Source organism: Mytilus edulis, chromosome 3 (assembly GCF_963676685.1).
Source record: "Mytilus edulis chromosome 3, xbMytEdul2.2, whole genome shotgun sequence".
Classification (NCBI taxonomy): Eukaryota; Metazoa; Mollusca; class Bivalvia; order Mytilida; family Mytilidae; genus Mytilus; species Mytilus edulis.
The window spans coordinates 6,790,681-6,813,883 of record NC_092346.1 but is presented as its reverse complement, the minus strand read 5'-3'; the positions used below and the strand labels follow the sequence as shown (position 1 = coordinate 6,813,883).

At 31.8% G+C, this 23,203-nt stretch overlaps 2 protein-coding genes across 2 annotated transcripts; both read right to left on the bottom strand.

Moving 5' to 3' along the window:
• Nucleotides 1-444: 444 nt before the first annotated feature.
• LOC139514146 (ankyrin repeat domain-containing protein 50-like) lies at nucleotides 445-1,625 on the bottom strand. The gene has a single exon (XM_071302928.1). The coding sequence runs from the start codon at nucleotides 1,501-1,503 to the stop codon at nucleotides 556-558; it is 948 nt and encodes a 315-aa protein (XP_071159029.1). The 5' UTR covers nucleotides 1,504-1,625; the 3' UTR covers nucleotides 445-555.
• Nucleotides 1,626-1,683: 58 nt separating this feature from the next.
• On the bottom strand, nucleotides 1,684-10,517 carry LOC139514139 (E3 ubiquitin-protein ligase DZIP3-like). The gene is made up of 4 exons (XM_071302915.1): nucleotides 10,107-10,517; nucleotides 7,145-7,374; nucleotides 3,999-4,272; nucleotides 1,684-3,123 (listed from the first exon to the last, which is right to left on the bottom strand). Exons 1-4 carry the CDS (start codon nucleotides 10,321-10,323, stop codon nucleotides 2,246-2,248), a joined length of 1,599 nt encoding a protein of 532 aa, XP_071159016.1. The 5' UTR covers nucleotides 10,324-10,517; the 3' UTR covers nucleotides 1,684-2,245.
• Between the last annotated feature and the right edge of the window lie 12,686 nt (nucleotides 10,518-23,203).

Below are 23,203 nucleotides of genomic sequence, written 5' to 3'. Positions count from 1 at the left end.
CATTGTGTATAAGTTTCATAAAATTTGGTTGTGGCAAACTAGAGTTAGAGAACGGAAACCAACTTTGAAACATACGTACGTACGTACGTACTACGGCGGGGCGTAAAAACCAAGGAGTCCAAACATCTGACAAAAATTCATAAACCTGACCAAAGTACATCCTTAAGCAATATAAGCATTAACTAGTATGTCTCTTGAAAAAAGGTCGAATATCAAACTTTCAATATAACAGGTATAAACATCAACAGGCTTTAAAACATTAAAAAATTGTTTAAACTTTATTTCAAACAATTTTCTGACTGGAATGTTGATGAATCATAGCAATTATATCATTGTATCCTCTTTTATAGGCAATCATTAAAACTGACTGACCCATCATGTCACATTTATTACAGTCTGCTCCTCTGTCTAACAACATTTTTACTATTTCTGTATGACCATGTTCACAAGCCATCATTACATATGACTGACCTCTTAAGTCACATTTATTACAGTCTGCTCCTCTGTCTAACAACATCTTTACTATTTCGGTATGACCATGTTCACAAGCCTTCATTACAGGTGACTGACCCTACCCGTCACATTTATTACAGACTCTCCTCTGTCTAACAACATCTTTACTATTTCGGCATGACCATGTTCACAAGCCTTCATTACAGGTGACTGACCCCACTCGTCACATTTATTACAGTCTGCTCCTCTGTCTAACAACATCTTTACTATTTCGGTATGACCATGTTCACAAGCCTTCATTACAGGTGACTGACCCCTACCGTCACATTTATTACAGTCTGCTCCTCTGTCTAACAACATCTTTACTATTTCGGTATGACCATGTTCACAAGCCTTTATTATAGGTAACTGACCCAACCTGTCACATTTATAACAGTCTACTCCTCTGTCTAAAAACATCTTTACTATTTCTGTATGGCCATGTTTACAAGCAATCATTACAGGTGACTTACCGCTCCAGTGCCATTTATTACAGTCTGCTCCTCTGTCTAACAACATCTTTACTATTTCGGTATGACCATGTTCACAAGCCTTCATTACAGGTGACTGACCCCAGTCACATTTATTACAGTCTGATCCTCTGTCTAACAACATCTTTACTATTTCGGTATGACCATGTTCACAAGCCTTCATTACAGGTGACTGACCCAACCTGTCACATTTATTACAGTCTGCTCCTCTGTCTAACAACATCTTTACTATTTCTGTATGACCATGTTCACAAGCCATCATTACAGGTGACTGACCGCACTCGTCACATTTATTACAGTCTGATCCTCTGTCTAACAACATCTTTACTATTTCTGTATGACCATGTTTACAAGCCTTCATTATAGGTGACTGACCCAACCTGTCACATTTTTTACAGTCTGCTCCTCTGTCTAACAACATCTTTACTATTTCTGTATGGCCATGTTTACAAGAAATCATTACAGGTGACTGACCGCTCCAGTCACATTTATTATAGTCAGCTCCTTTGTCTAACAACATCTTTATTATTTCTGTTTGACCATGTTCACACGCCTTCAGTACAGGTGACTGACCCCTCCAGTCACATTTAAAATTTATTATAGTCAGCTCCTCTGTCTAACAACATCTTTATTATTTCTGTTTGACCATGTTTACAAGCCTTCAGTATAGGTGACTGACCCCTCCAGTCACATTTATTACAGTCTGCTCCTCTGTCTAGCAACATCTTTACTATTTCTGTATGACCTTGTTCAGAAACAATCATTATGGGCGATTGACCATTATATGTACACCTGTTTACATTTACCCCATAATCACAACACCATCTAGCCAAATAAAGATCTCCTAAAGAACAACAATGTAATAAAGAAGTACTATAGGTATCGTCATCATCAGACATGAAAGGAAAAGGTTTACGTTCATCACAGATATTTGCCAGTTGTCTCTGATAAGATATATCTAGTGTATTCAAATAGCTAAGAAATTTCTGTGTGAACTGAGGTATCTTCATATTGATGTTACTAAATACATCTTGAACTTTTCCCTTTGACCAGTCATCAATCATTCTCTGTATATACATCTGATGATACGCTGGAGGTATAATAGTGATAAACTGATCCATGTCGTCCTTTCTTTCTAATAAAAATCTTTCCTTGATCAAACCACTGTCTGCATTCCTTATCAAACAATAGATTATTTTTTGTCCATAGATCTTAGCAAGAAAGTCAAATATTTTATCATGTAAAATTTTGTACATGTTTGCTTATTTTTTTATGAATGTATTTGTGAGTGAGTCAAGTTCATCCTGTAATACAAGTCTTGATGTTCCACGGTCTAATCTACATGCTTCACATGTGTTCTCTATAATGGCCCTGGTTTGTTCGTTCACCTGTTCTGTCAACATTTCTTCCTTTAACTGGTTGTTAAACATGACACACAAAGCCAATGCACAGTATTTAGCGTGATGGCCTTTCTTCAGATATTTATCAATGTCTGCTTCATAAACTGAAAATGGATTTTGAAAGAAATCTGTAATAATAAGTTCAGGATTATCATGGTACAATTTACATAAAAGAGGAAAACAGTCATAAATATCATAAAAGTCACTTATCTCAAAGGCTTTTGCATTGAGATACAATTTAGCTATTGATTCTTTTTCAGTTTTTGACAAGCAAATGTTCTCTGATAACATGTTACACACACATGACTTAAAAAGTGATAAAGAATCAAACTTATCATCTTGGTAAACTTGTAACCGACATGCTGCAAGTATTTTTGTTTGTTTTTTTTCAAGATTTTGTCTTATGTTCTCCAGTATTGGTTCCCAACATTTAATGTCACTCTGGTCCAGCAAAAAGTTACCACATAAATCATCAACAACAAACAATATTTTCTTATTTGGATTGTAAAACCTCACAATTTCACTTGGTTCTGTCACAATAAGTACATCATATTCTTCTTCTTTTGTCATCTGTAAGGCCACGTGTCTCAGTGTTGCTGTCTTCCCTACACCAGAACTAGCCGTAATAGTTACACAACTATTTTCCTTGATACATTTGAGTACATACTGGGCAGCTCTTGTATCTATAAACATCGAATCATCATTGTCCTTCCAATCTTTAAGTGTATCATTAATTTTTCCTGAAAGATAAATTCAGGAATACTTACTCATTTCTCAGATAGAAATATATAGATTATATTCTGTGGATTCGTTATTAATCGTGAGATACCAATTTTCCTGGATTTTGTGGGTAAAGGTGATTTCATAAATTTAAATGCAATGAAATACAAATTTTCTACTGTGTTAAATGTAAAACAATGAAATTAAATATCCAAGAAAATGAAAGATTTCGTCAATCAACATAAATTGATACCCACGAAAGTAGTACATCATTGCATTACAGGAATATGTAGCTGATTGATGTAAAACATTTGTGTGAATAATTTATTTCTTGTAAATCAATGTTTTTTATACTAAAGGCTCAAATGACCCTGTGTCGCTAATCAAGGTTAATGTGCATCGTCAACAATGGACACTCTCCAATATTCTAGCTGATATAGAAATTATGAGAAAAATCTCTTTTTGGTGATCTGGTAGGGCTGATATTTGTTTAAATTGTCTTTCTATTTTCTTTAATGTTTGCCCAAACACAAAAAGGATAAACAAAATCGTCATTTAACATGTTTGAATGAATCACTTTGAAAAAAGAGAAGATTTTTTTTAAAGTTAACAGACGATGAGGTATGAGGGATTCCAAATAATGAGAAAGTTACAAAGCAAGCATCTACCAGAATAGTTTAAAATATTGCACTATGCAAAACCACAAAGATGCAAACAGCCTCAAAAACGTGAAGCAATATTCTTATTCGATAACAATATTACCAGATAAGACATTATGATTAATTTGAAAATCCAAAGGTTTTGTTACCTCTTACCAACCTGGAATCCTTTATATATTGATCTTTAAGATATATTGAGTAGATGTACCAACATCACATCACCTTTAACTGTTTACCTCTTATATTCCAAGGCACAGTATCCATTTGAGAGGTCTTCATTACTACCATTTCCTTTGTCACTTTCCTATGGTCGACCTGTAATACCTCATGGGATTTCATCATTTCAGTATGTGACCGCTTTAAACTTTTCAGTGATTCTTTTAGTTCCTGGATTTCATTATTGGAATGTTTGATGTCCATCATTATTTCTTGGTTGGTTTGATCTAAAGGTTTGGTTTTTAGATGATCACACTCCTGCTTCATTTGCTGCCCACCTAATCTATCTATGGCCTGTAAATTATGCAATATGTATTTTGATTTATTTAATGAGTTATTTCCCTTAAATCATTCTTGATAACTTGAAAATATATTGCAGACTCAGGAGGGAGTCTTGTAAAACTTTGTCTCAATAAGAACCAAAGAGCAATGACAATCATCTCACAGCTGACACAAATCTGATAGACAGCAATAACCTTGGTAAAGAACTATGGATTATTATTATCATAGTTATACACCATTCATTGAAATACTTGGCACAATTCAAAGTGCTTGTAACTTTGATACAAGAAAATGCAAAAATAAGGAAATACCGCATCCAAAAACATTGCAAAACCCCCTCCGATCATGAAAACTAAATTTTATACATGAATCCTAAGTATATTAAAAGTCCATACTGTTCATGCTGTTGAATCACTCATTCATTTGATTTTTTCTTAACCTGTTCTTGTTCCCTTTGGATTTCTCTAAGAATTATTGTTTTCTTAATGTGCATATGCTAATTGGAATAAGTCTCATGCATATGGTTAGATGAAACAAGTCCAAAGTGTGGTAATATATATGTACAATAAACAAGAACATATAAACAACTTCCACAACCTAAGAAATTCAAAAGTTTTATTTTACAAACATTTAGGAAAACACATTTACAATTACTTCAGAAAATTCCAATAACTTGAAACACAACAAGGACATTCTAGCTCATAGACAATTCGAATACTTCCATGATATTTCTTGGATTAAGGTAGATTCATGGTATACTGCCATCTTGGAATGTACAATCACAGTACAAAATCGGTCTAGTTATTTGCCCAAATCTGCAAATTTGGAGACAGATTTGCAATTTAATGGTTAGACTGTTTATTTATATAAAAAAAAACCTTGTTGATTTATTGTATTATTCAAAATATTTTAACAAATATCAATGTTTTCGGTTTTTAAAATCATTTTTTTCAAATAACCATTTAAGGGGAGATAACTCTTTTAGTACCAAATTTATACTGGACTAATAGGGACATTTTAAATTTTTACTTGTAGTAAGAAAACAAGTTAGGTGACACCATTTATTCTTTATATTCTTAAAACATATTATGAAACCTATCTTCTCACAATTTATTTCAAAATTCTATCTCATGGAAATTTTTTATGCACACTAATGTGATTTTTCATGAACAAACTAACCAAATTTAGGCAATATTCAACGATTCATAGCTTGAAAAATAAGACGGTGACCCATACTTTTTATTATATTTTTGAAAAAAGCATAGTAAAATCTTCATTTTCGCAAATTACAAGAACATTCTGTTTAAAAAAAATATATAATAATGATCTACCTTAACCTACTGTTGCAGACATAATAAATAAGGTAATGGGAAAAAATAACATCTCTAAAACCTCTTCTGTTGATATCATTACTGTAATATTGTTGATAACAGACAAGGTAATACTATGTCGCGTTGCAAACATATAAATAGAAATCAATGAATAAAGCATAGATTACATTATACACTTGAAAATCCCTCATCTACATTTAAAACTAGAGGCTCTAAATAGCTTGTGTCGTTGACCTTGGTCTATGTGCATATTCAACAAAGAACACTTTCTAAAAATGTAGACGAGAATAGAATTCATGACAAAAGTCTCTGTTTTGTTTATCTTGGTATCCCTAATAATTTTCTGTTCACCTTCTATCTATCTTCTTAAGTTTTTACTCACTACACAAAAGAAGTTAAACAAGAGTGCACACACTGAAATGTCTCGCCTTCTTTAACATGATCCAAGAAAATGAGGCAGAAGTCAGATACATAAAACTGGAAATGCATGTACACCTTACAATCATTCCATACATCAAATATGCTTTAAATATAGTTCAGCTATTGCACATCTAAGAAAACTAACTTAACATTGAAAACTTAACATTGCTAAATAAACCATGAAAATGAGGCCAAGGTCAGATGAACCATGCCAGACAGACATGTACACCTGACAATTATTACATGATTTAACTATAGTTGACCTTTTGCCTTTGGTATCTAAGAAACAAACTTATCCAGGAAAACTTAAAATTGACCAATGAACCATGAAAATGAGGTAATTTTCAGATAATAATTGCCAGACAGACATATACACATTACAATCATTTCATACATTATATATAGTTGACCTATTGCTAATAGCAGAATAGTATTAGTAAAACAGACCAAAAACCAAAACTTAAATTTGAACAATGACCCAATGAATGAACCATAAAAATGAGGTCAAGGTTAAAAGAAAACATGCCAGACTGAAGTGTACATTGTGAAATATTTTTATACACCAAATATAGTTAACCTATTGTATACATTATTAGATAAATAGACCAAAACCTAAAAACTTAAATATCACAACTGAACCATGAAAATGAGGTCAAGGTCTGATGACACCTGCCAGTTGGACATGCACACCTTACAATCATTCCATACACAAAATGTAGTAGACCTATTGCATATAGTACTACAAAAAAAAGCTAAAACACAAAAACTTAAAACTATAACCACTAAACCATGAAAATAAGGTCAAGGTCAGATGACACCTGCCAGTTGGGCATGTACACCTTACAATCCTTCAATACACCAAATAAAGTAGACATATTGCTTATAATATCTGAGATATGGACGGGGCTGGAACCAGTACTTTTCATTTCATACTCTTATGACAACATCGCAGATGCCTTATCCCCTCCTCTAACTATAGCTGATATAAAATCAGCATTCGTTTCAGGAGGTGTAACCTTCTGTTATGTATTAAACAATAACATATAAACGCAATACAAAAAGTATATTCAAGTGTACAGAAATGAACATCTACTCATCTCTTCAGTATAATTACAGAATATTTATATACATACATTAGTTATATCATTCCAAGCAGTATTGAATAACCCTGTGTCTAGTGTGCCATCATCCAGATGAGCCAAGTGATTCCTGTAGTGTTTGATCCTTGCTAAGTCTGCAGCTGGTGTGGTTTCTATTGCAGAAGGTAAATGGTCAAATCCACAAAGAGGAGGGGTGATTGGAGTCAAATTCCTCAGTAAAAGTATCATCAAAGTTACGTCGAATGTTTTAGAATCTGGAACATCTAGAAAATACATTATATAATAAAGATTATAAAAGTAAAAGCAAATAGCAAGTTTGTTTATTAATACATTTTTAGCCAAATCAATAATAACTTGGAAATATTCTTACCTAAAAATTGTATAGTGCGTCCATCATGTTCATTGATTTCAGTTGTAAATAAGTGATTCAAAGGAACATAAATTTAGCAATTTTGAAAAACTAGAGACTCTAAAGAGCTTGTGCCGCTCACCTTGGTCTATGTGCATATTGAACAAAGGACACAGAAGGATTTATCACAAAATTTTGTTTCCATGATGGTGATGTGTTTGTAGATCTTACTGTACTGAAATTCTTGCTGTTTACAATTATCTCTATCTATAATGAACATAGCCCAGTAGCTACAGAGGAAAATGTTGTGTAAAAATTTACAAAATTTACGAAAAATTGTTAAAAATTGATTATAAAGGGCAATAACTCCTTAAATGATTAAGGGGTCAACTGACCATTTTGGTCATGCTGACTTATATGTAAATCTTACTTTGCTGAACATTATTGCTGTTTACAGTTTATCTCTATGACTGTGGACAAATTTATTTAAATTTGGCCGAGTAGTTTCAGAGGAGAAGATTTTTGTAAAAGTTAACGACGACAACGACGGAAGCCAAGTGATGTGAAAAGCTAACTTGGACCTTTCGGGCCAGGTGAGCTAAAAAGCACAATGTAATACCACTAGTCAGAGGTGAGTAACTGGGAATCACCATGCTCACAAACATTTTTACCCTCTGTAAAAGCCAGGAACAAGAATATGAACAAAGCTGCTACTATTTCTTTTAAATTCTTTGCCATTTTTTTTATCATAGAACTTTTATTGCTTATTATGGAATATGGCAACATGGTTTCATGATGCTTGCAATTGATAAGCTAACACAATTTTTGTTTCACTTTTCGAATCATATTCAGCTAAGTGTGACTTGAACAGGGGGAGGGAGATTAATAGGTTCTTGTTATAAATAATGTTATTACAGATAATTGTGAAATAAATGGGGAATGTGTCCACAGAACAAAGATGATGCCCTTGCTTGCATATCATATAAAGTTATAAAGGGACATAACCGAAGAATGGTAAAAGTGACTCTACCAAAATTTCAACTTGATCTGAGTTTTGTGGAAATAAATATTATGTTTAAGTTTCAAAAATTTGGATGAGGAAAGCTTATGTTAGAGAACCATGAGAATAAAAACGAAAATCCAGCAATTTTTTCCATCTATAAAGAGCATATTTCTTGACATAACATTTGGTTGAGGCTAACTTAAGTTAGAGAACAGAAATGAAAAAAATCATCAAATCATAACTCTAGAATTTGGTACTTTGGTAAAAGTGACACCACCAAAATTCAAACTTGATATGTATTTTGTGGTAATCATGGTAATAAGCATTGTGTATAAGTTTCATTAGATTTGGTTGAGGCTAACTTACATGCAAGTTAGAAAACCGAAATGAATAATTCAGCAGGGGGGGGGGGATAAAAATCTTCATTTTATAATGCTTTCATTTGAAAAAGCTTCTAGAGATACAGCAAAAGGAGTATGTTGGATAAATTCCTAAAATGGCCCCAATTTCTGGCAAAAAGTCAAAATCAGGATTAATTGACCAATGCAAAAATAAATCATAGCTTGTACAATGACAATATCAAATTTTTGGTTGTTGAAATTTTACATACTTGACTTTGTTCAGGACTTCACATTATTTGCACTCATTTTGAATTTTATAGACAAAAATTCAATGAAAATGGATTAATTACCATTACTTTCTTGCATCGGATAGGAAACATATCGAGAGAGAGCAGGCGTCGACTAAGAAAAACTTTTAGCATAATCTTTGTTATGGCATTTTACATATCTTGCACAAATATTTAGTTTGTCAACCCCTGCACACTTTGTTTCCATAGATGCGTTTATTTGGTTGAAATCTGTACGATTTTGTAAAATTTTGCCCTATTTGGGATGTAAAATTCATCACTCTAGAATAAAACTTTTTCAAAAAAACTTCTATTTAGTTTACTCATATATCTTTTCGTCAACTTAAACATAACGTTAACTCTAGAAATGTAAAAGTGACATCACCAAAATTCAAACATACTTTGTGTTTTTAAGTAATAAGCATTGTGTCTAAATTGTCTGTCATTTTGTTGAGACAAACTAAAGTTAGAGAACAGAAACTCAAAATTCAGCAATTATTCTAAATAAATAGTAAGATGCCACCAAAATTCAATCTTGATCTGTATTTTGTTGTTCTAAGCTTTGTGCATAATTTTAATAGCATTTGGTTGAAGCAAACTAAGATTAGATAGGGTAAAGGGGCATAAATCTAGAACTATAAAGGGATACCAGCTCAAATAAAACTTGAGCTATTTTGTTGTGGTAATAAGCATTTTGTATAAATTTCATAACATAAAGTTAGAGTACTGAAACCAATTTCGGGATGAATGAAGGGACGGATGAAAGGAAGGACATACATGTACAGACTGACATGGAAAGACAACGGTATACCAAAATGCGTTCTGAAATTGGACGTATATAAAAACTGATACTAGAAAAAGGATATTTAAATTATCTGCAATAACAAATATTTTGGAACAGAATGTTTGGCTATGAACAATATATATAAACATCATGTAAAGTTTTGTGTATACTTTCTTTTAGGAATCTACGAAAGGGAAACATTGTATTTAAAATAACAATTTCTGTACTCACCGGGAAATCTTGGACACAGAAGGTTCCACTGTGATTGGTTGATTCTATGCTTCTTTTTTAAGTCAAGCAATTTGTTATACTCCTTTTTTATTGTCACTTCTAAACATGCTGGAGCAAATTCACTATCAAAGAAAGTTCTTGCTGCACGAGGAGAAATACCAGTTAATAACAAACTCATTCGAACATAGTTTTCTTCCTCTACAGAAAGAGATGCCATAGTTAGGACTTCTTTATTCCTTTACTAATTTTAGACAGAATTCTCTCAAACAAAATATATTTATTCTAATTGTCAAAATGATAGTTATTCACTATATGACAATAAATCATGACATTCAAGTTTGATTTAGTCTTGGTTGTTGCCCCTCTGATGATGAAAACCACTTGGAAATCTATTTATTTACCATGTTTTTACTGAAAAATAAGTTGTACATTAATTTTAATGTCTGAATGAACTGGTCAATTGGATGCTTTCTGGTAAAATTCCTTTATATACTGATATTTAAGTGTATTTTACATATATATAACATGTATAACAAAGTAAGTAATTTTTAAAAACCCAATTAAAGACTTCAAGTTCATGAAAATTATTATTTTCAGGGCAGTATGAATAACAATTGATTGTTCAGTTATATTTGACTCATTCAAACATTATAAAGCATGCATAGTTTTCTTCCTCTACAGAAAGAGATGCAATATTTAAGTCTACTTTGTTCCTTTGCTTATTTTAAACAAAATTCTATCAAGCAAAAGATCTTTACTACAATTTCTTAATCATTGTTATGTGCTATGTGACACTAATACATGGCATTCAAGTTTGCTTGAATCTTGAGTGTTATGAAGAAAATACTATGATATCTGGTATATTTACTGCAAAATAAGATATAAATGAAACAAAATGTCTGAACAGGTCAATTGGATGCTTGTTGACCAGTTTAATATTTGTACTGATTTATTTAAATTTCCTTTATCATGTGTATGTGCATTTTGTTTCTTAACTAGAGGCTCTAAAGAGCCTGTATCGCTCACCTTGGTCTATGTGCATATTAAACAATGGACACATATATATTCATGACATAATTGTGTTTTGGTGATGGTGATGTGCTTGTAGATCTTACTTTACTGAACATTCTTGTTGCTACAATTATCTCTCTCTATAATGAACTTGGCCCAGTAATTACATTGGATATTTTTTTCTAAAAATTTACAAAAATTTATGAAAAATGTTTAAAATCTACTATGAAGGGCAATAACTCCTTGAGGGGTCAATTGACTATTTTGGTCATGTTGACTTATTTGTAGATCTTATTTTGCTGAACATAATTGCTGTTTACAGTTTATCTCTATCTATAATAATATTCAAGATAATAAACAAAAACTTTCCTTAAAATTACCAATTCAGGGTAGTTACATTTACCTAACAACGGGTTGTCCGATTCATCTGAAAATTTCAGACCTGATAAACAATTGTACCCAGTAAGATTTGCTCTAAATGCTTCGGTTTTTGAGTGATAAGCCCATATCTGCATTTTACCCCTATGTTCTATTTTAAGCCGTGGCAGCCATCTTGGTTGGATGGCCGGATCACCGGACACATTTTTTAAATAATATACCCCAAAGATGATTGTTGCCAAGTTTGGATTAATTTGGCCTAGTAGTTTCAGAGGAGAAAATTTTTGTAAAAGATTACTAAAATTTTCGAAAAATGGTTAAAAATTGACTATAAAGGGCAATAACTTCTAAAGGAATCCACTGACCATTTCGGTCGTTTTGACTGATTTGTAAATCTTACTTTGCTGAACATTATTGCTGTTTACAGTTTATCTCTATCTATAATAATATTCAAGATAATAACCAAAAACAGCAAAATTTCCTTAAAATTACTAATTCCGGGGCAGCAACCAAACTGATTAGTCTGAAAATTTCGTCGGAGATTAATCTTGACCTATTGAACAATTTTATCCTTGTCGGATTTGCTCTAATTGCTTTGGTTTCAGAGATATCAGCCAAACACTGCATTTTATCCTTTGTATTATTTTTAGCCTAGTCGGCCATCTTGGTTTGCGGAAAATTTGTTAAAAACTGACTATAACATGTATAAAGGGCAATAACTCACCATTTTGGTCCAGAATCAGCTGTAATTGATTACTATTTTTCAAGTAATCAGTGTAATCATTAATCAGCCAAAAATCTGATTACATGTAATTTACATTGAAAGTAATCGGACCCATCTCTGTTTTGGTCATGTTGACTCATTTGTAAATCTTACTGTACTGAACATTATTACGGTTAACAGTTAATCTCTATCTTTTAACAAAATTCAAGATAATAACCAAAAACGTCAAATTTCCCCAGGGGCAGCAACCCAACAACAGATTGTCTGAATCATCTGAAAATGTCTGGGCAGATAGATCTTGACCTGATAAACAATTTGACCCCGTCAGATTTGCTCTAAATGCTTTGTTTTCAGAAATATAAGCCTAAATCTACATTTTACCCCTATGTTCTATTTTTAGCCATGGTGGCCATCTTGGTTGGTTGGCCAGGTCAACAGACACATTTTTAAAACTAGATAGCCTTATAATGATTGTGGCCAAGATTGGTTAAATTTGACCCAGTAGTTTTAGAGGATAAGATTTTTATAAAAGTTAAGGACGACGACGACAACTGACGATGACAGACGACAACAGACGACGGGCGCCAAGTGGTGGGAAAAGCTCAATTGGCCCTTTGGGCAAAGTGAGCTAATAAAAACACAAAAACAAATTGTAAAACATCATTTAAGAGAATTAACCATGTTTACTCTAATAATGTGTCGTTAATGATTTCGACCATGTGTTAACTTATTTGGTGATCTTGTTTTGCTGTCAGATCACTTTTGCTAATCAAAGTTTCTCTTAATCCATCATAGGTTTTAGGCAAAAATGAAAACAAACAGTTCACAAACACAAAAAGATACAAATGTATGTCTTGCCTTTTTGTTATGTTGATAGTAAAATATAAATGATGAAATTAAAATAGCAATACTTTTAACATGTAAACTAATCAGAGGTTTCAAAGTCAATAGACCATGACCTTTGGGACAGGGACAAATAATCTATATAGAAATAAGATGTTCAAATTCTAATACAACTGCATACTAAATATCATGTATTGTAAACTAAGCAAAAGTTTTAAAGTCAATAGACTTGCTGACTTGCTGACTAACATGACTAACATGCTGACTAACATGACTAATATGACTTAAGGAGGTGTCAATGATCATATCACTGGATACCAAATAACATTTAAATACCACTAATGAGTGGTTCCAATAAATCATAAATTGAGCATACTTATGTCTCACTTTTTGACTCCGTCAAGCAAGCCAAAAAATGGTAAAATTCATCATATAAGGGAAATAACTCTTATGAATATTTCTTTGACAATTTTGATGTAAATTTGCATTTAGTACAAATCTCAACATTCTAAACATGTTTGCCAATGTAAGAAAATGATTGATTGATGATAATGATGATCGATGGTTGCTGAACGTCCATAGGTAAATATTTCATGCATGTTCAGACGATCCAATGTAAGAATATTCTCCATTTCTAAAAGTTTCTAAGGTACATGATGTAATTGACAAAAAGTGCATATAACCAAGGGCTATGTTCTACGTTTAGTAATGTCAGTCGGCAGCTTTAAAAAAAATAGATACTTGTTTATTCAAAATATTTCCTGTTCCTGTTTACAATTTCCTCAGTTGCCCAGGATGCAAACTGTGGATTCCCGTTTACATTTCAACCAACTGTCCGGGAAGCAGGAGGCCGAAAAAGTGCACTGTATTACCAGAAAACAATAGTACACGTGTAATAATACTTGTATTCTCTTATATGACAATGAATGAAAAAAGAACATTTTTCCTGAATGTAATACTAGTTATAAATAATATAATATTATAACATAATCGAGTGCACCTCTAAACCAGAATAACATAACATTATAACATAGTCGAGTGCATCTCTCAACTTTGGATTACCTTAATCAATATAAATTAAAGAGATTTAAAAGGCAGACCACATAACATCGTGACTGTTATCTCCTGCAAGGTTTGTACTTATAATATAAAATTAATTAATGTGTTTATTTTTTCTTTGTCTAATGTATTATTCGATAAATAACAGAATACAGATTTCAGATGTGTTATCATGTATGATTATACATTGATTCAAAATATATGTAGATGACATCTTTATCCCATCATATTTTATCTTGTTTCTAATTTTCCACAAGGACCATTTTGTAAAAATAAAAAAGAGATTTACAAGTAAAGTTTGGTTCGATTGACCACTGCTATCTCCCAAAAGCATAAAAAGTTTTAAATTTTCATCATCTTATTGAACATTCCATAATATGAAAATATCTTTGATTTTACTAATGATTAATTTTGTAGTATTGCAATCGAAAAATAAATGTTGGAAATTTTCCGTATTATTAACAGTTTGACAAATATGACATTTTCCGTTTGAACATTGCATTTTTTTAAGTCTACTTTCCGTATACATGGTATATATGATATTGTGAATGCATTTCCATTGAAATTCTTTCATTTAATTGGTGATATTATTTTTTTAAAGATTGCCCCATACTATTTTCCAATTAATTTCGTGCCCAAAAAATTCTTGCCATTTCTGTTGACATTTTGGATATATATTCTTATTGATCATGTCACGAATATATTTGAGTTTTAATTCTTTAGGTTTGATTTTTTTCCCCATTTCTATTTAATACGACCATTTCATTAGATAGTTTCAAATATATGGGTTTTTTTCATTAATTTCATTATCAATTTCTAAAATTTGTAAGACGTCGATTGGTAATGAACTTTTAACTCTTGAAAATTCCGGTATACAGTTTCTTTTATCCACAAGTTTTTAAATATAAAACAACAACTGTACAATTCGTTGGTTTCTTCATTCCATATGTCTTTGATATATTTCATGTTACTTTTTAGAAAGGAAGAAAAAAACTAATGGCTTATTTTGAAATGAAATTTTTGAATTACCAAATAGTCTCATATTAGGTACCTCGTTCTTAGTTTTGGGATAATCTCCAATTTTTAGAAAATCAGACCATATGTAATTAAATTTCTGATAAAATAAAGGACTATTTTTAAAACTTAGTCCTTTAATATTTGAACATTTACATAAACAAATACTGATCATTATACTATAAATTGTCGAGGCCAATACTTACCTATCGCATTCCAGCTTTCTAACGGTTCATGAAGAATGCGATAAAGATACTTTATTTGCTTACTTCTAATGAATAAGGTTATACTAATCATGCCCATCCCACCCTTTCTTATATTAAGACAACAAACCTCTATTTCTATTTTATTACTTTCCCATCCCATATAAAATTCCAAACAATATAATTGTCTATTTCTTTTGAATATTTTTCAAGAATTCCCCACATTTCAATTTCATAACTTCACATGGGCAATATGATTTTTTTACTATTAAGGTTTTACCACAAAATGAAAGTTTCCTGCTTTTCCACACGTGGACATAATTTTTAATCTTTTCTATAACGCTTTGCCATATAGCATCATTATCAAAATCATATCCTTGATTTACTCCGAGTGTTTTTACATTACCTGTAATCCATGGCTCGGTACTTATACATCTCGTCAATGTGTTTGTATTGGCTTTCATTTTTTAGTGGTTTGTTTTGTATATGCGACATTTTGTATTTCTTTTGTTCTTATAACGCGATCCTGTACTTTAAAAGATCCCGTCAGTATGATATTGTTCTATTATTTGTCAGTATGATATATTTCTATTATGAAGTACTATATACGTTGAACCACAAACGTCAAAATCATTCAATCGCGTAGTGGAATCAACTATTTTTGGATTCTTATAAATTATACTTTTGGACTAGTTTAAATCTCGGTCTATTTCAGAAATTTATTCTTACATACTTTTGATTTTTTTACCCTGTATGCTAACATTGCCTATTTAAAATTGTTTGTATGCACATTAAACGACAAAGTTATGTGACGTATAAAAATTTCTGACGTCAGACACTCAAATCAATCAATGTATTCGTAGATAGTAGATGTGTTGGTGTTCTGTTAAATTGTTCCTTTTAAAATTGTTATACGATGATGACTGATGTACCCATGTTTTGAATATTTTGTTTAACGCATCAATGTAAATAAACGGAATTTGTTGAGACTGTCATTAAAGTGAGAGGGTTAGCGCTATAAAACCAGGTTTAATCCACCATTTTCTACATTTGAAAATGCCTGTTCCAAGTCAGGAATATGACAGTTCTCGTCCATTTGTTTTTGATGCGTTTTGTTATTTGATTTTGCCATGTGATTATGGACTTTCCGAATTGACTTTTCTCTAAGTTCAGTATTTTGTGATTTTTTTTTATATAATTTTAGTGTTTTCCTTTAAAGATATCCTATAAGTAAACCTTTGGTTTTATCAAAATTGTTATTAGATCCCGAAGCTTTTTCATATAGCGTTAGGACATCAAAAGATTTTTCTACTGATTTCTCATTTTTGTTAAAAAGCTGAGTGTCATCAGCAAACATGCATAATTTAGTGGACTTTGTCCTAGGACTGTTGTTATGTCTGCCAAAAAGTTAACTTGGAAAAAGGTCCGCTATTGATACAAGTTAACTTCGGACCAGTCCTGTCATAGGTTAACCATAAGTTAACTTCGAAACCAGTCCTACCAAATAGTTAACATGAGTTAAATTCAAAACCAGACCTACTAAAAAGTTAACATAAGTTAACTTTTGCTTTGACAAATCCGATCGAAACCAAACCTGTTCCCTGGTCTGCTCAACACTAAGTTAACTTGTAACTCAGTCTACGGTGTATGTATCTGTGCGTGTCATATAATAACGTTATCAGTCAATTGTGATAGTCTATGTATCTGTCCGTGTCATATAATAACGTTATCAATGAATTATGATAGTCTGTGTATCTGTCCGTGTCATATAATTATGTTATCAGTCAATTGTAATAGTTTGTGTATCTTCTGTGTCATATAATAATGTTATCAATGTCCGTGTCATATAATAAAGTTATCAGTCAATTGTGATGGTCTATGTATCTGTCCGTGTCATATTATTACATTATCAGTCAATTGTGATGGTCTGTGTATCTGTCCGTGTCATATTATTACATTATCAGTCAATTGTGATGGTCTATGTATCTGTCCGTGTCATATTATTACATTATCAGTCAATTGTGATGGTCTGTGTATCTGTCCGTGTCATATTATTACATTATCAGTCAATTGTGATGGTCTGTGTATCTGTCCGTGTCATATTATTACATTAGCATATACTTGTATAAAATATTACTAAAATTTTACAGTTCAATAACATTTGAAAATATCAAAAGGCTATGAAAGGATTACTAGGTTTATTGATCAGATTCCTAAGAAACTCCATAGCGGGCTGATAAAGGTACCTTTATTGACTGCTTCCGGAATGTTATCACATGCCTTTCCGTTAATTTCCGTGACGTTTATCACATGCAACTTCGTGCATTTCCGGAAATTTGTTTGAAACGACAACAGAACGCGGAAAACGGCAAGTGATAAGACTTTTCACAAAATGGTTGAGGAGCAAAAATAAATTAAGTTAAAAATGTTTTGAAAGACATAAATGAGGTAACAATATTATTGAAGAACATGATAGTTGTTGTGACAAGATAAATAAAATGCTTGTAATATCAATAAAAAAAATTAAAGATAAGATTTTTTTTGGTTGTCGGCTGTAAATATTATCTGAAAGCGCAAAGACAAACAAAATAAAATTTTAATAGTTCTTGTCTGTATTTCTTCTGCTGAAGTATATGATAAAAAGATAATTACATGTCATTTTTCATATCAGACCCTTTATCGGCCCTCGTTCATGATATTAGCCCTCGAGCCTGCGGCTCTTGGGCTGATATCATAAGCTTGGGCCGATAAAGGGTCTGATATGAAAAATGCCATGTAATAATCTATACTTATCAGTCAATTGTGATGGTCTGTGTATCTGTCCGTGTCATATAATAACGTTATGAGTTAATTGTGATAGTCTATGTATCTGTCCGTGTCATATAATAACGTTATGAGTTAATTGTGATAGTCTATGTATCTGTCCGTATCATATAATAAAGTTATCAGTCAATTGTGATAGTCTGTGTATCTGTCCGTGTCATATTATTACATTATCTGTCAATTGTGATGGTCTGTGTATCTGTCCGTGTCATATAATAACGTTATGAGTTAATTGTGATAGTCTATGTATCTGTCCGTGTCATATAATAAAGTTATCAGTCAATTGTGATAGTCTGTGTATCTGTCCGTGTCATATAATAAAGTTATCAGTCAATTGTGATAGTCTATGTATCTGTCCGTGTCATATAATAAAGTTATCAGTCAATTGTAATAGTCTGTGTATCTGTCCGTGTCATATAATAACGTTATGAGTTAATTGTGATAGTCTATGTATCTGTCCGTGTCATATAATAAAGTTATCAGTCAATTGTGATAGTCTGTGTATCTGTCCGTGTCATATTATTACGTTATCAGTCAATTGTAATGGTCTGTGTATCTGTCCGTGTCATATAATAACGTTATGAGTTAATTGTGATAGTCTATGTATATGTCCGTGTCATATAATAATGTGCAAATTTAGAAAACGAGGACATAAACCCCTTGTGGTTAAACCGTTTATGCTTTGTTATGAATATTCCAGTTGAAATAAAAATGAGAAACATATATTTTTGTGTTTATAATGTATCGGTTATTCTATTTCCCGTTCATCTATGTAGATATCTATCATTATTACCTTTCTAATAAAAATATAAAAATAATTTTAAGCATAAACTATATCCCAATTTTAACTTCTAAATATAAGTCTAGTGGATTTTTTCCCCACACATCATTTCAATGTTTCACATTTTCAAACAAGAACTATCTTTAAAAAAGATATCCGACGTATTTGAATTTGAGTATATTCACCAAAAACCCCGCGGAAATTTCACATGCGTAGGTGCGTTCTAAAAGTCATGTACAACAAAGTTTACATAAAAATTATATAATTGTCCCGAATAAACAGCTGTCATGGATGCAAAGAGCTATTGGAGAAACAATTATTTTAATAAAAATATAAATCTTTGTAAGATTTAGTTCAAATATTTATAGTTTTCCACTTGCTTTCCATCACGATATGATTAACGAGACGTTTTTTCAAACACAACCAAATCACCCACCATGACAGCATTTTGTCCAATCACAGAAAGGATTTTCGAGCATGCGTATTCTGTTGCCATAGTTAAGCGTCCTTAAGTTCAAATGGCACAAACCGAAACTAATCCGACTACGTCGGAAAAACTTTTTTCGACCAGATTGTGAAATGAACATTATATTTTCCCTTTATGCGTGAACATATTCACATGAAGACTCACCTCATAGGAAAGTAAAAAAATGCTGACCATGAGGTATGGGCTTTGTTTATTGTTGAAGGCCGTACGATAACTTATAGTTGTTAATTTTAGTGTCATGTTGGTCCATTGTGGAGAGTTGTCTCATTGGCAATCATACCACTTCGGTTTTTTATATACATCAACTAAAGTCTTCTCACTTCTTAAAAGGCTCATTAACAACGGGTTGGGATAAAACAAATTAAAAGGCATCTTCCTAACATGTGATTGAGTTGAAAAGGTAGAACATAAAAATGAATTATTGAATGTACTTATAAAAAATGTTTGTTTCATGTAATAATTATAAACATGTGATGGGATCAGAATATATAATTTAATCATTTGGTGGAGTTCCGTAAACAGCTTAACAGGGCGCTTTAACACGCAGTTATATATAGCAGTATATTTAACTAGAAAACAAACCCCATTGAAGAATGTTAGAAATGTATTTTAAAAACAAGTAATTATAATTTTGAAAACATATTTTAAATAAATACTACATGTACTACTTGATAACATTGTGACTTGAATGTTGACTCATTATAACAGGAAGATATAGATTGTAAATATAAACGATTTGAACTTGACATCTTCCGTATCAAGTAGAAACGTGATACTTTCAACATTCGATGGGTTTCTCCTTGAATTTTTTCCCAATGCAGTCTATCATGAGCTATCATGATCTGAATTGTTATTCGAGACAAAATATTTACAGTTTAGATTGCAATATTTGCAGGTAGGTATGTATGTCGAGATTAAATGAAGGAATACATAACAAATGAATGTATATCAAATACTAGTATGTTAATGCAACATCATGTGTAACGTTCAGTTGGATAATGTCACCAATTTTCATGGCATCAACTCACAATGTATACTATGAAAACGTACGTCCAAGCTAGGACAAACAATGGCTAGTAGTTATTCCAGTCAGAATATGTAATACGTTATATACGAGTAAACATACTCATCACACATACCATATGTAAATATATATATTCTTATTTAAAAAAACCTTGCAGTAGACAAAAAGATCAACAAGTCACTACGCAATTATTTTTTGAAAATGAATTTGGTACCGCCTCTTACAAATATAAATTCGATCTAAAACAAACGTTTAGCTATCTTCTGTGATAATACATTTTGATCAAATCAAAAGCATATTTGAAATTATGATTGTTTTGTGAGTATGTGTCCTCCATATTTTACTACAAACACAATATGTTTGGGGGGGGGGGGGGGAGGGAATTACACCCTTGTTATTATCATGATTATGTAATAATAGCGATTTATTCTATTAAACTGAATTGCATAACAAAGTTTTCAACAGAAAGCAACAGCCATCAGCAATCTAAAATGTCTTATCAGGAAGAAAAACACAAGCATTTCGAATCACAGACGAATACACGAAATATTTAAACATATAAAGATGGCCAGTCTCCCAATAAAGAGACCATACTCGGATAGTATTTGTAATAATTCGGACTGTAACATTGTTGTTAATGTTGTGCATTTTTGTCGACCTTGAAAACATGTATAAACAAGATAGGTACTACGTCACAAAATTATAAGTTAAATGCTGACTCTTCATAACAGGAAGATGGAGGGTGTAAATACGAGACGGTTTCCGTAGGTTACAAGTGGATACATTATATTCCCTGCATTATCAATTGTTTCAATTTAGGGCGTAATATATATTACTAAATTATTTTCGAGATAGACTGATAATCTGTACACATTTTTATATCATATAACAATGTCCAAATATTCCAATAAAGCTACTTAGGTGTCTTATTAAACCGTTGTTGAAAAAAAATTCCAATGTTGTGTAGTAAGTAGAATAACAAAAATAACGAACTCCAACGCAAATTCAAATCGAAAAGTGATTAATTAAATAAGAAAATCAAAAGTTCAATAGATACAGGAGCATGTGGTATGAGTGCCAATGAAACAACTCTCCATCCAAGTCACAAATTATAAGAGTAAACCATTATAGGTCAATGTACGGTATTCAACACGAAGCCTTGGTGCACACCAAACAGCAAGCTATCAAGGCCTAGGAAACCACACAAAAACTAGTGTTTGACCTTTCACACGAGGTTAACAATTATTTAGAAATACTCATCTAACATTTGATTGACAGGAGTTTGCCTTGGTATGGGTATATAAAGTGAATGAAGGGGAAACCATGAATTTTATCGCTTCACAATTCATTCACATGGAAAAAAGGAGTAACAACGCAAAAAAATAATACACTGTTGCTAATTGATTAACTTGGTCAATTGGTTCGAAGCACTTATAAACCAATTATCACAAAAACAAAGCATCTTTATTTCTAAATAAGAGAACTCACAGATACTGATAGTTAGTTGAAAACACAACAATCATTTTTACATAATTAAGTAAAAGTTGTATGATCATTTTCACTACAATTCAACCTGTATTGTTTTGTTCATTTCTCGAAAGTGTTTTGATGATGTTTTATAGATATAGGAAGATGTGGTATGAGTGTCAATGGGACAACTCTCCATCCAAGTATGAATTTATGAAAGAAAAAACATTATACGTCAAGGTACGGCCTTCAAAACGTAGGTTTGGCTCACACCGAACCGCAATCTATAAAGGGCCCCACAATTGTTAGTGTAAAACAATTCAAAATGGAAAACCAAAGGTCTAATATCTTTATACTTATTTGAAAATTGAACTTTTTGTATTCCGATATTATTCCACGTTAGTCTTTTCATTTTTCAAAACACTCGTTTTCTGTTTATTTGGGAATGCTTGCAATTTAAAGTCGACTTTCATATTCCTGCCTTTATTCTGTTCACTGGTGTCAAATTGCTTTTGTCAAAGCGTCACGGTTATTTAAAAACATAGATCAACACAGTTTTAGGATCATATACTTGAAGATATAAAAGGGCTGTTTTCAAACTGGAGCAGTTCATTCTCGGAAGGGCCAATACGCCTCAATATCAATAAAACTTCGAACTAGTCTAGGAACTACGATAATTAGAATTGTTGATCAGGCCATATGGTTTCCAGATATGACTAATCTTTTCGAGTATCCATATATGACTAATATTTTCAAGTAGATATGGATGAGTAAAACGAATAAACGTTTTAAAAACCGAAGTGGGTTCATTGATGAAAAATTAATAACGACGTCATTGACAACGATTCTCAATATTTTAATTAATTTAATCATTGAAGCCTTCATATGCAGATTCGCTTCATCCGAAGCAAATATGTCATAGACATTTTCAAGATCATGATGCAACACATTTCTGTAAACTAATTCACAGAAAGAAAGTCTAGATGAAAACTGTATTAGAAGATTTTGCCTCCAGTTTTGATTCTAACGACATAACACATGTTATGGTCGGTAAAATGTCTAAAACTTTTAAACATATGTGTAAATGTAATAACTTTTAAAACATGTGTGAACATTTACTATCTTTTAAAACATGTATGAACATTTAATAACCTAAAAACATGTGCGTACATGCGATAATTTAAAAAAAAACATGTGTACATGTATTATTATCGAAAATGTACACAATGAATTCGAGTTAATTCTTTAACTGAATTGTAAAGATAGCAACGCAACATTACGCA

Bases quoted from the DNA above. Each gene is read 5' to 3' on its own strand.
- LOC139514146 (XM_071302928.1), bottom strand. From the start codon at position 1,503: ATGTTGTTAGACAAAGGAGCTGACTATAATAAATGTGACTGGAGCGGT.
- LOC139514139 (XM_071302915.1), bottom strand. From the start codon at position 10,323: ATGGCATCTCTTTCTGTAGAGGAAGAAAACTATGTTCGAATGAGTTTG. The intron at 7,375-10,106 runs GTGAGTACAGAA...TGTATTTTCTAG, and splicing joins TCTGTGTCCAAGATTTCCCG to ATGTTCCAGATTCTAAAACA. The intron at 3,124-3,998 runs GTAAACAGTTAA...TTTATCTTTCAG, and splicing joins TGTGCCTTGGAATATAAGAG to GAAAAATTAATGATACACTT.